Raw genomic sequence first — 13589 nt, 5'->3', positions numbered from 1 at the left:
AGATATTCAGGTCAATGTGCCTAAATGATAAATAAGTTCATTACTAGCTCTTTTCTGTAAATCTGTTAATATTTAATAGAATCCTTCTATGGGGGGCCTCTCTGTGGGTCTGGCTGAGTTGGTATAGAGGTAGAACCTCCTCTCATGTTGGCTTGGGGGATAGCCATAGAGCCATATTTAGAAACCTTGTGTCAAACTTGTTATGACAAACTAAGTTCTGTTTACTTTGTTAACCTGACTTATAATAGTGAAAGGAATTCTATTGCCCAGCAATACAGCAAATTAAATTAAGGGTTTTATGTGAAAGAAGCTAGGAAGTCTGTTTTAGGTACATTCCATGACTAGCAATTTTCACCTGAGCCTGATAGCTAACGTGCAGGTGGAAAAAAAATATTTTCTGGGAAGATTTAGTCTCGCAATGCTTCTTTAGCTCTGCCTGTGTTATGAGAGTACAAAGGAGAAACAACTCACAAAGAGTGATATGAGACTCATCTCTTAACTGGGGTTTTACTCTCCATTAAAAAGCTAACTTCCTAAATGGAAATAGTTGCTTCATGATTATAAGATTTTTCTAAAATTTGGATTCCAATAATACCATAAAATGCATGTTCTGGTAAAATAAAATGCAACTTGATTTGCTCAACCACTACTACATATCACTAATGAAATATGAAAAAAGAAGCATATTGAAAGATTAGAAAGCATTCTTAGAGAGTTCCAGTTTAGTCTTTGTACTTTCAAAATAGATAGACCTTACACTCTAGTATTAATTTAAACTATGCTAGTTTTAAATACCTTTTGACTAAATGATAATTAAGACTAATTAACTATTTTCTTTCTTTTACTCTGAAATACCAAGAAAAAAAATCTTATTGTGTATACAAACAATAAAAGCCCCAGTGTGGAGGAGAAAACCCAGCATCAGACTGCCTCTAAGATTGTAGTCTTCCTTTGTCTGTTGTTAACCTTAGTTTGCTTGGGTTGACTTTCATTGAGCATTTGGCTGGCAGCCCTGTTCACCTAGTGTGTTTGTTGGTTCTGTCTTCTCTGCTGTGAACTGGGCAGAGGAAAAGAGCAGTTAAGTTCCACAGTGAATCAGGGGTCTCCTTCAGCTTCACTCAGACCTTCCTGAAGGGCAACAAACTGTATTAAATTTTTTAATCAGACAAGTATCTTAATATATTGTATCTTGAAGTTGTATTTTGTAATTTAGGCCAAATAAAACTGTTGTACAATAGCCCAAGAACACAAATACAGTTGGAGCTGTGGACAATTTGTATTGCAAACAGATTTCTTTGTAAAAACCCTAGAATTGACTTAATAGTGAGTGTAATTTACAGGCTACTCAACTACTATTGTTCCAATACAATGCAGATTATCTTCACAGAGAAAAATCTCACTTGATGATGATATCAGAAAAGCTGTGTCTTTATGTGGATTTATACATGATTGAGAAACAGTAGGCGACAGAGCCATGACTTCAATCTTAGGCTGTTGTTCCTAAAAGGATGCAAGTAGACAGAGAATGTGAGGGCTCTGCCTGTGTCACAGGGGACTTACCTACTCTGGGTGATGGTCTTACCTCACTTGGGGTTGTCTGGACTTGAAGTCAGGATTTATGTAGCTGCACTTATAAGCTATAACAGTTATACATAAAAGGTATCTGAAACATGAGAAGTGTCCAACCACTTTAAGTCATTATTAAAATAATAAAAAATTTGTTATTAATATTAAAAATTCTAAGAAGCACTATCACAATACAATAGCAAAGTATGTGAATCACTAGTTAACACAAATTTTCTGAATTTACATAGACTAATGTGCAAGAAGGAACACATTATTTCTATTATGACACGAATTTGCCGGATACAGTAACATGGTTATGAAAACTCTAATAACCCTATAGGTGACAGCAATTAATCAGACTTGAAAAGCCAAGTATAACACACATAAAAGACATTATATTGTAGTTTTTTGCATGCCTGAATGTTTATATGCTTTGAAACACATTATGCTATAATTCAATCTTCTGTTAAGACTTTATGTCAGAATTATTGCAGAAATTATACAAAAGTCACTTTTCAGCTAAAATCTATAAACTTATCTTAATCTGACCAAATAATTGATTTTATTTTGGTCATCACTGAGTCTTCATTACTCCAAGCCAACCTTTTTCAGATAGAAAGAGAAAAACAAAGAGAGAGGGAGGGAGAGATACCATAGTATTGAAGCTTCCTCAAGGGCGGGGGCCAGACTCAACACTGGGTTATATAGCTGCTAAGAGAGAGACCTCCCAGGATAGCTCTCTCACAGGCTCTCACACTTAGAAGCATTGATTAAAATTTTAATAAAAGCAAGCTTTCTTGATTTTATCTTATTCATTTTTATCATTTTAATTGTATTAGTTCAAGCTTTCTTGGTTTTACCTTATTCATTTTTATTGTTTTAATTGTATTAGCTCAAGCTTTGTTGATTTTATCTTAGTCATTTTTATCCTTTTAATTGTATTGGTTCAAGCTTTCTTGATTTTACCTTATTCATTTTTATCCTTTTAATTGTATTTGTTCCAGAAAGCCTTCTCAAATGGAAAATATTTCAAATGTAACTTAAAGGTCTTTTCTAATTAACCTTTTACTAAAAAGTGGGAGCTAACCTCTCTGGACCCTGTACTAAGCCTATATCAGCTGGTAGCATTAGTTTTAAGTTACTATTTAACTAGGGGTCATACTTAAGTTGCATTGTGCCATAGCCATTAATAACTTTCTTAATGACTGTGTATAACTACATAGCATGTAGCCATCTCTCTGATCTCTATTTGGCTATAATTAGATTTGAACTATAAGAAAGTTATTTAAAGTTCATCATGTTTTTTGTAACATTTGAACTAAATTGCCTAAGTACCAGTTGTGCAATATATTTAAGAACCAGATCATTCCAGAAATGATAACTAGAGGTTAATGACTGCAACTCAAAATATCAGTAGTTCTAATAAGGAGTATGATATTATAATATTTCCCTACCTGAAGGATGGGTTGGAGGTGGAGAGATAGCTGTTTAGGTGATTAACTCCATATTATCAGTTGAGAAACTCAGGAATTTGGTTTCCCATGGAAGAGACATGACAAAATAGGATGGGATTTATGAAATAAATTAGCATTTTCCCATCATATTAATTTGTAGCTTCTCCTATTTCAACTTGTAATTTGCAGTCAACTGAGAATTTCTTTATGGACTTTAATTTGATATTTTAATTTTTTTCCAAAAATTTCAGAAATATTCTAGTACTTTGCTATTTACCTATATTGCCTCTGGCATTTGATTTCATTCCACAATAATTTATAAGATTATGTAAGTGTACTGGTGTCATGCAACTGCTCAGCGCTTAATCCTATCACCTGGGTACATTTAAGGCACATGTGCTCAATCTGAAGCAGGATATGCCTTGACTCAGTCATGTAAGGTTCTCATGCATTGTGAAAAGTTGTGTTAAATGTGCTTTCCTCTCATTAAACATTAAATAGGTTGTGCTGGGAGGGGGTTATGGCACACAGATCTCCATTCAAGTTTCATTGTCACCTAATTAAACCTCAGATCCAAGAGAAAAAATGTCTCTTTGGAATCTTCTTTACATCCCTGGGCAATAGGCCATCTGCCTACAGTGTCCTGCTGCTCTGGTGACTTCTAACGCTGTCAGGAGAAAGGCATACCTGCCTGTGTTAGCTCCTGATAGATGGAACTCTGAAAATCTCTCACCCAGATTAACTTTCTTCCCATTAGAATGTGAGGATAAAGTACTGCACAGTCTGGCCCCTATGATTCTTGAGGTACTCTGCAAACATCACCTGCTGACAAAGCAAAGTTAATATATTTTGGGGCTAAGAAAATGGTCTGAAGTAGGTCTATTGTGTTCCTTAAAAAGAGGTTTTGGGGGAGTCGGGCTGTAGCGCAGCGGGTTAAGCGCAGGTGGCGCAAAGCACAAGGACCGGCATAAGGATCCCGGTTCGAACCCCGGCTCCCCACCTGCAGGGGAGTCGCTTCACAGGCGGTGAAGCGACTCCCCTCCTCTCTCCATTTCTCTCTGTCCTATCCAACAACGACAACAACAATAATAACTACAACAATAAAAAAACAACAAGGGCAACAAAAGGGAATAAATAAAATAAATATTTAAAAAAAAAGAGGTTTTGGGTTCAGCCACCTCGAATGACTAACAATGTATGTAATTTTGAAGTATCATTACCTTCTTCACTATATAGGTTAAATGACTTGCCACACTTAGCTAGACTTTGTTTTTGCAAAATTGATACATCTAAAAGCACAGAAGTATTGATTTCCTGTAAGTCTGTGTGGATAACAAGATAAAGCGTTTTAACAGTAAGAAACACCATTTCTCTAAATTGTATCATTAACACCTAGAAGACTATTCTCTGACACATCAAAAATGTATTTACTAACAAGTTCTTGCTACATATGTAAGAATAATAATTATAATCCATCAGACCACAGCTATCATCTTCAGCTAGTAACCGGATAACCCATAAGAACAGTGTCTTACCACTATGGTAAAAAAAAAAAATTAGAAATGATATTTGGAAGAACACTTTACAAAAATGATTAAATATTTTTGATCTATAAAAACATTTTAAGCTGGTAAAAAAGTAGTTTGTCTTTATCTTTGAAAAGATAGTGGTTAAAAAGCATAGCACATGTACACATACTATCAGAGAAATTCAAATCAAGGCACCTGCAAGAATGTTGTACATCAAAAATAAAAGAAATGACAAATGCTGGTGAGGCTGTGTTGAAAAAGAAATGCATGTACATTGCTGGGAAGAATGTAAATTGATTCTTCCCTTGAGGAAAACAGTATAGAGAACCTGCAAAATACTTAAAATGGCCCCACTATACAATCTGACAATTCTCATAGCTAAGTACCCAAAGCTCATAAAAACAGTTATCTTAAGAGATACACATATGTTCTTGAAAGCACTATATGAAATAACTCAGATTTGGAAATCTCCCAAGTGTCCAGCAACAGATACATAAATAAGGCAGCTGTAGACAGGTACACGATAGAATGTCACTCAGATGTAAGATGAGATCTAGTCTTTTGCTATAGCATTGACGGAACTGGAGGGATCAAGCTAGATGAAATAAAACAAAAGGAGAAAGAGAAATACTGGATAACTGAATAACCTTACTCATAAGTGGGAATCCCAAAACAAAGAAATGGAAAATATTGGGTAAAACATGAATAAACCTACAATTTTGGCAAGCTAAAGATTCTAAAGCAAGAATTTGGAGGTTTAAAAGAAGTTGGGAGCTCCATATTGTGCAGGGGAGGAAGATGGTATATTACTGGAGGGTGATGTGTGCAGACATGTTTTGGGGAGATGGGCCAACCATCTCCCAAACAGCGTACCAATAAATTAAAGTAACTATAAAAAGGAATAATAGCAAATGAGATAAAATATACTGAGACAAAAGTGACATGCCTAGATCTAGAATTTCTTTTGTTCAGTTGCATTTGCAACATTTTAAAAATTTTATTTATTTTCCCTTTTTGTTGCCCTTATTGTTTTTTATTGTTTTTGTACTTATTGTTATTGATGTCATCATTGTTAGATAGGGCAGAAAGAAATGGAGAGAGGAGGGGAAGACAGAGAGGGGAAGAAAAAGAGACACTAGCAGACCTGCTTCATGACTTGTGAAGTGACTTCCCTGCAGTTGGGGAGCTGGGGTACCAACCAGGATTCTTAAGCCGGTCCTTGCACTTCGTGTCACATGCACTTAACCCGCTGCACTACCCCCTGACCCCCTGTTTGCAATGTTTTATTTGATTTGATTTAGACTCTGATTTTATTACTTAATTTAATTGTTATATTTTAAGGTGTGATTCTTTTAGTTTATTTTAGCAGATAAAATATTATTTTATTCATTTTCAGTATTTTTTTATTATTTATTTTTTGTTGTTGTTTGTTTCCAGGGTTATTGCTGGGGCTCAGTGCCTGTACCATGAATCCACTGCTCCTGGAGGCCATTTTTCCCCCTTTTGTTGCCCTTGTTGTTGTAACCTTGTCGTGGTTATTATTGTTATTGTTGATGTTCATTGTTGGATAGGGCAGAGAGAAATAGAGAGAGGAGGGGAAGACAGAGAGGGGGAGAGAAAGACAGACACCTGCAGACCTACTTCACCGCCTGTGAAGCAACTCCCCTGCAAGTGGGTAGCCAGGGGCTTGAACTGGGATCCTTCAGCTGGTCCCTGTGCTCTGTGCCACGTGCGCTCAACCCGCTGAACCACTGCCCACCCCCCTATTATTTCTTAAACATTGTTTTAATGAGTGAAAAAGACACAGTGAAAGGTCAGAACACTGCTCAGCTCGGCCTTATGGTGGTGTGGGGGATTGAAACTGGAACTGTAGAGCCTCATGCATGAAAATTTTTTTACATAACCAGCCTGTGAAATATGATTTTTCCTTTTATTTATTTACTTATAAAATAAAAATGGAAATTACCAAAGAAAGCATAGGATAAAAGGGGTAAAATTCCATACATTTCGCACCACCAGAGTTCCATATCCCATCCCCCCCACTAGAAGGTTTTCTGTTCTTTATACCTCTGGGAGCATGGACCCAGTATTATTACGGAGTTCAGAAGGTGGAAGGTCTGGCTTCTGTAATTGCTTCTCCACTGGACTTGGACGTTGGTAGGTCAATCCATACTCCCAGCCTCTTTCTGTCTTTTACTATAGGGACAGGGCTCTGGTGAGATGGGGTTCCAGGGAATATTGGTAAGGTCCTCTGGCCAGGGAAGTCAGGTTGGCATCATGGTGGCATCTGCAACTTGGTGTCTGAGAAAACATTAAGATATAAAGAAGAACAATTGTTTAATAATCAGGAACCTAAAGCAAGAATATAGCAGATGAGATTTGGGGGTCTTCATTTTGGAAACAATTTAGTAAGTCTATTTCAGGTATATTCCAAGGGGCCCATGACTTTACTAATTTTTGCCTGAGTCTGTCAGCTAGCATCCAGGAGAGCCAAAGATACTATCAGGGGAGATGGTGTCAGGATTGAAAATACCACTAGAAAGCTGGATCAGGCAAGAGAGTAGCTCCCAAATATGGGGAGAATATATAAATACTATTAGCTGTAAACTCCATCGATTTGATTTGGGGCCTATATTTAGTGCAAGAGTCTGTGTAACTTCTGCATCCCTGTAGGTCTGAGTTTGCATTCTGTGGTCATAGCTAAGAATGTTCTAGGCTACACCCATTGCCAGATTGATCTTCCTTGAGTGGTAGAAGATTTTAGCCCAACGTCCCTTCCAAAAATGGGGTGGACACCCAACCATTGTTGATCCACATTGAGGACAAGGTCCTATAGGGCCCCACATAAGGGCCCATTTACACCAGATTCTAGCAATTTTATGTACTCCTTAGACACAAATGGAGATAAGACATTGTTGATTAAACATTTTTGACTCAACATGCACAAAATATGTCTCCTATTGAAGCTTGATATTTCCTAGAGAAGAATCTGTTCTCAAAATAAAAGTATAAAACATTCTGCTTTTTTTTTCTCTGTTTCCTTTTTGCCAGAGCATTATTTTGCTCTGGCTTCTTGGGGTACTGGGAATTAAACCTGAGACCTTTGGTGCTTCAGGCATGTAAGTCATTGTGCATATTCTTTTTTTTCTGTCTTCTAGCCCACTTTTTTTTCCAGAGCTCTGTTAAACTCTGGCTTCTGGTAGTGTTGGGAATTAAATTTGGTGCCTTTTGTATCTAAGGCATGAAAATCTTTCTTTATAATCATTATGCTGTCTAGATTCTGAATTCATAAATTCATAAACAAGAAATTGTGTTCTTAAGTGGGCCAGACTTTATAGGATATATAAAAAGAAAAAAAATCTTGGTGACATAGAGTAAGGCACATTTGGACTCCTAGCCTCAGATAGATAGGAAGTGACCTTAATGACAAAAAGCTGCTTTCTTATCCCAAATTCAGCTGCTTGGAACCCTGTGATCAGGCATAGAAAAGCCAGAATCATCATATGAACTTGTAGTGAGACTAACATGTCCATGCTTTCTCTTGAGATGGTTAGTAGCCATTGGTAGACTCAGCATGGGATTAGTGTAATGTAGTATACATTTCAAGTTGACTATACAGAAAGAATATGGCCCCCAGGGGAGTTGAGTAGACTGACCAATTAGAAGGAGTGCTATTCTATAGTGGAAGATAATACAACAGCTGGAGGGCCGAATGATCCCACAAAGAGAAGAGAGGGAGATCCTGTATGGGTCCTGGGTTTATAGCTTGGAGAGGTTAGGCTCCTATCACTTGTGGAGGGGGGAGGAATTGGGCCACACCTTGAAAGCAGAAGCAAGTACCAAGTGCCTCACACAGTCTATCACCCCATTCTTCACTGAATACATTACTTATTACTGATTTTTTTTAATTGCCACCAGGTTCATTGCTGGGGCTCGGTACCTATAGCTGGAAACTACCAATCCTGGCAGCCATTTTTGCCTTTTTTTCTTTCTATTTTATTAGATAGGACAGACAGAAATTGAGATGGGGAGAGATAGAGAAGGAGTAAGAAAAAGAGACACCTGCAAACCTGCTTCATTACTCCTGCAGTATCCTTGCTGCAGGCTTGGAACAGGGGCTCAAACCCATTTCTCTGCGAATGGTAATGTGTGTGTTTAACTGGGTGTACCACTGCTTGAAACATTCCCCCCATTACTGATTCTTATACATCACTCACTTCCTCTATATATCATCCTTTCTTCATTGAATATATCACCTGATTCCTCAGCCTATATCTCACTTTATTCTTTATCCTACTAATATATTATGTCACATCTTCCTGGATGTGTGTATATGTCTATATGTGTGTGTCACTCCACAACATATATCATACCTCACTGGTACTTCATGCCATTCCTCACCTATGTGTCAATCTGTTTCACCCTGACTGTGCTCACTTCGAAACCTTTATCTGAGTCCTCTCTTTTCTACAGGGAATGACTCTTGCTATCTTATTTATTGTTTTTTTTTCTTTTTCTTTCATTTTATTTTATTTATAAAAAGGAAATACTGACAAAACTATAGGATAAGAGGGGTACATACAATTCCTACCACCAGAACTCCATATACCATCCCTTTCCTTGGTAGCTTTCCTATTCTTTAACTCTCTGGGAGTTATTTTTATCACCTTTCTACTTAACCTAACATCATTAATTGGGCTGAATCTCAGATTTACCTAAGCAACATTCATGCCTTTTGTAGTGTAGATTTTAGATGTGAAATTTATTCTATAAGCATTTTATAAACAGTAATCAATAAGACATTTTATCTTTTATGGCTTTCCACTTTCTTCACCTGATAGACTGAGTCCTTTTAGGGGTTGGGGGAGGGATAAATGGTTTATAGTAGATACAATTGTTGGTACATGTATAAACTCTCTCAGTTTCAGCAAAACACTCTCACTGTCAGCCTAGGTCCTCCTTTAACATCATGCAGCAGGATCTGAAAGTCCCCACCTCCCACCCCAGAGTCTTTTACTTTAGTGCAATACACTGAACCCAGTCCAAGTTCTTTTTTGTGTTTCCCCTTTCTGTTCTTATTTATCAATTTTTGTCCACAAGTAAAATCATTCTATACCCATCCTTCTCTTTCTGGTTTATCTCACTTAGTATGATTCCTTCAAGCTCCATCCAAGATGAGGTGAAGAAGTTGAATTCATTATTCTTAATAGCTGAGTAGTATTCCATTGTATGTATATACAACATCTTCCTTAGCCACTCATCTGTTTGTAGACACCTAGGTTGCTTCCAGGTTCTGCCTATTACAATTTGTGCTGCTATGAACATAGATATATGCAGATGGAATGTGTGTGTTTAATTCCTTAGGATCTATTTCCAGGAGAAGAACTGTAGGGCCATAGGGTAAGTCTATTTCTAGTCTTCTGAGAGTTCTGGAGACTTCTTTCTGCAGGGGTTGGAACAATTTACATTTCCACCAGCAGTTGCCCTCCCAACCTCTCCATCATTTATTGTTACTATCTTTTCTGATGTATGACATTCTCACAAGGGTGAAGTGGTATCTTAATTGAATTCTTCCAGTATTTTCCTCTAAGCATTTGATAGTTTCTGATCTAAGATCTCAGTCCTTGAATCATTTGGAGTTTACTTTTGTATATACTGAAATTCAGTAGTTTAGTTTCATTCTGCATGTTTCAACTCAATTTTATTTTTTTCAAATTTTTATTAGTGAATTCAATATTAATTTAAAAAATTACATGTCAACAGGGGTATAATTCCATACTACTCCCACCACCAGATTTCTGAATCCCAAGTCCCACTATTGCAGGCCACTGTGGTTCTCCCAAGGTTGCACGCATGGGTTAACTATCATCTCTACAACAATCTGTCTATTTTTGTACATAATTGCCCCCTTTTTCTTCCAGTTCCAGTCCTATCTTCCCCTCTAAGCCACACATAACCCTATTGCTACATCCAAAAATATCTCTTCCCTTTTTGTCTTCCTTCTTTGGGACCTGATGGAGCTGGAGTTCAGAGCCCTCTTATCCTCTTCCTCCTATGACTTCTTCCCCACTGGGAGTATAGATCAAAGTTGTTTTGGGGGTGCAGAAGGTAGGGGTTCTGATTTCTCTAATTGCTTCTCTGCTGGATTTGGGCACTGGCAGGTCGATCCATACCCCCTGCCTGTTTCTGTCTTTCCCTAGTGGGGGAGGGCTTTGAAGAGGTGAGGTTTCAGGACAGAGAAAACACAAACACTGGTAAGGTTGTCTGTCCAGAGAAGTCAAGGTGGAATCATGGTAGAGTCTGCAACTTGGAGTCTGGAAGGTGGCAGGACATAAAGTGAGACAAAATGATTAATGAACAACAACCAAAAAGTAGGAACAGAGCAGATGAGATTAGGAATCTAAGCTGGAAAAAAGCTTGAAGTCCATTCTAGGCACGTTTCTAGGGGCCCACAACTATGGTAGTTTTTGCTTGAGTTGGATAGCTAGCATGAAGTTGCATAAAAACATTGTCTGGAAGAGTGATGTCAGAGTAGAGAAAAAGGTTAGAGAGTTGAATCAGGGCAGAGAGTAGCTCCCATTCTTGAAAATATTCTGTGGGTTGAATTAACTATTTACCTCAATCCACCTGATCCAGGGCCCATATATATATTTATATTTAACACCAGAGCCTTTGTAACCTCTAAATCCCTATTGGCTTGAGTTCCCAGCTCATAGTTACAGCTGGAAACATTGCAGGCTGCACTCACTTCAGCACCAGTCTTCTTTGAGTGGCAGGGCAGGATACCCCACCTCTCTTCAGAGACTGGACAGTTCCTACCATAGCTGCTCTATGGTGAGGACAGAGTCCTGAGAGGGCCCACAAGTGGGCTTGTGATGACATTCCTGATAGAAGTGACGAGTGGTTCAACCCAACTTTTAAACACCATATGTTAAAGACTCTCTTTACTCCATTTTGTGGCTTAGGCCCACTGTCAAAAATCAGATGTCCATAGATGTGGGTTAGGGGCTTTTAAACTAGTCTCAAGATGTTTTCAGGGTCTCACTAAAAGCTAAAGATAGGAGAATAATATAATGCAGGAAAAGAAGAAACATAGGGGAAGAGGACAGATGAGAGAGAAATATGGGAGAGTGATAATGAAAGAGGGGGAGGAGATACAGAAACATAAATGGGGAGACAGAAGGTTAGGAAAGTTTTGAACTGATTCTGAGAATCAAAGGGAGAAAAGGCAATATCAAGTTTTTCTGAGAAAAAGTCTAAATGTAAATAAGAACTTTACTAGTTACCTAAACTCAATATCATTACCTTTAATAATATAAAGGGCTATATTTAATTTACAAGAAATTTTAATATTTTCCATAACTACAAATAATATTAGCAATGACATTAAATATGTGAACAAAATTGAAAGAGAATACTACAGCTGAAAGAATAGTTTTTTTCCTTGGTTTTCAATATTTAGCCAAAGCATAAATTAAAATAAAATCTATGAAGGCAAGAAATATAAAAAAGAAAAAAAAGCCTCTTCATATTTTGCAAATTTGTTCAGTCTTATTGAAAGAAGTCCTCTTCCTGCTTCCATGAATATATAAAGGTTAAGTGAAAAATCAGGCCATAGAGATTATATCCAAACTTTACAATATTGTGTTTTTTTTCTTTTTCTTTTAATATTCTTGGTACCATTTCTTTAATTAAAGCTGCCTGTGTAAATTTGTTTCTGAGAAAGTAAGGAAATGCTAGGTGGCTTCTGGGATTCTGGTTTTATTGTTTGTCGGCAATGAAAAATGGGAATCAGACTTTCCACAGGATGTAATGAAATCCTTCATTAGAAATAAGTGACATTTATGTTCCCTTATTAAACAAGTCTGCTGTGTTTGGAAAGTAACTCTCTTAATGTGCCTCAATTGACTGCCTACTGATACTTAGGTTGGAGGGTGGCTGTGTACTGCTGTTGGTATTTTCCCTCACCGTGTGTACTCATGTGTGAGTACATTCTCACCCATATCCACACATACACAATATAACCACCTTTTCACATTCAGGCCCATATGCACACCTAACTGCCTACAGACACACAAACCATCCCACTGGCTGCAAACACTAAGCTTAAATGCTGCCATAGCAAAGCATGATGTTGCTGATTTTCTCTTAACACTTTGCCACTTTTGCAACCCTGCAGCTGACCAATCAGGGATGTTGTTCATAGGAGACGCTGTACTACAGGTCAGTGTTTTAAACTCCACCCCTTTGCTACAATTTTTGTTGTCCTTGTAAATTTACCGTAATCCATGATTATCCTCAAAATTCTCAATTTGTTATCTCTTCAGGTTAATGGCATTAATGTAGAAAATGCAACCCATGAAGAAGTGGTAAGTATTCTGTTTTATGTCTGATGTTATGTATTTACTTTTAATTGAATTATAGTTCATGCATGCACTCATGGAAATAGAGCTTTAGAACTGGAAAGGAAAGCATGAGTAAATCCTGTTCCTAGAGGACCTTGAGGACATGCCTGCTGTGCCTTGTGCTGTGAGGCACTTCATATACATCTTGAAATGGGTTTTCACAGACACTAGTAGAGGCAAATGTTGTTGCTCCTGTTTTAAGTGGGAGAATTGAAATCCAGAGTGTGTGGTATTACTGTCGTGACCAGGAAGGTGACTGGGCACCTGAGTCAAATTAGTGTCTTATTAGGGACTCTTTTGCCCACTAATTGCCCCAGAATGTAACCCATGCACCATGGATACACCATGTATCATGCACATATTGGATCATTATCTGGGAGGAAGGCATTTGCGTGTGTGTAAAAGCATATTTATTCAGCCTTCCTTCCCTGGAAATGAACTTTGTTGTTGTGTTAGGATACTCAGTACAAAGAAGATTGAAATATACATCCAGACTAGAGTATTAATTTTGGAACTTGAGCAGTGGGAAACAAAGTTGATAGTTCTTAAAAAGTGAGAGAAGGGAGAAAGATGCTTGAATCCACATAGAGTAGTCTCTGTGCAATAGTATTAGCTTTGAAGGCCTCTTGAAAAAG

General features: G+C 37.6%; 1 protein-coding gene across 11 annotated transcripts in view; it reads left to right on the top strand.

Annotated features, from left to right (window-relative positions):
- SNTG2 (syntrophin gamma 2) overlaps positions 1 to 13589 on the top strand; it is a 365214-nt gene that overhangs the window by 144250 nt on the left and 207375 nt on the right. For 7 of the 11 annotated variants that reach the window (XM_060187060.1, XM_060187062.1, XM_060187059.1 and 4 more), the window contains 2 exons: positions 12729 to 12772; positions 12877 to 12918. The exons of 1 other annotated variant lie outside the window; for it this stretch is intronic. In XM_060187060.1, coding sequence (XP_060043043.1) covers positions 12729 to 12772; positions 12877 to 12918 — 86 coding nt within the window. The remainder of the gene's footprint in view (positions 1 to 12728; positions 12773 to 12876; positions 12919 to 13589) is intronic. 3 more of the 11 variants (XM_060187067.1, XM_060187066.1, XM_060187065.1) reach the window with 1 other exon arrangement.

Source organism: Erinaceus europaeus, chromosome 3 (assembly GCF_950295315.1).
Source record: "Erinaceus europaeus chromosome 3, mEriEur2.1, whole genome shotgun sequence".
Lineage (NCBI taxonomy): Eukaryota > Metazoa > Chordata > Mammalia > Eulipotyphla > Erinaceidae > Erinaceus > Erinaceus europaeus.
Note: the sequence above shows the minus strand (reverse complement) of the source record. Positions and strands in the feature narration are given on the sequence as shown.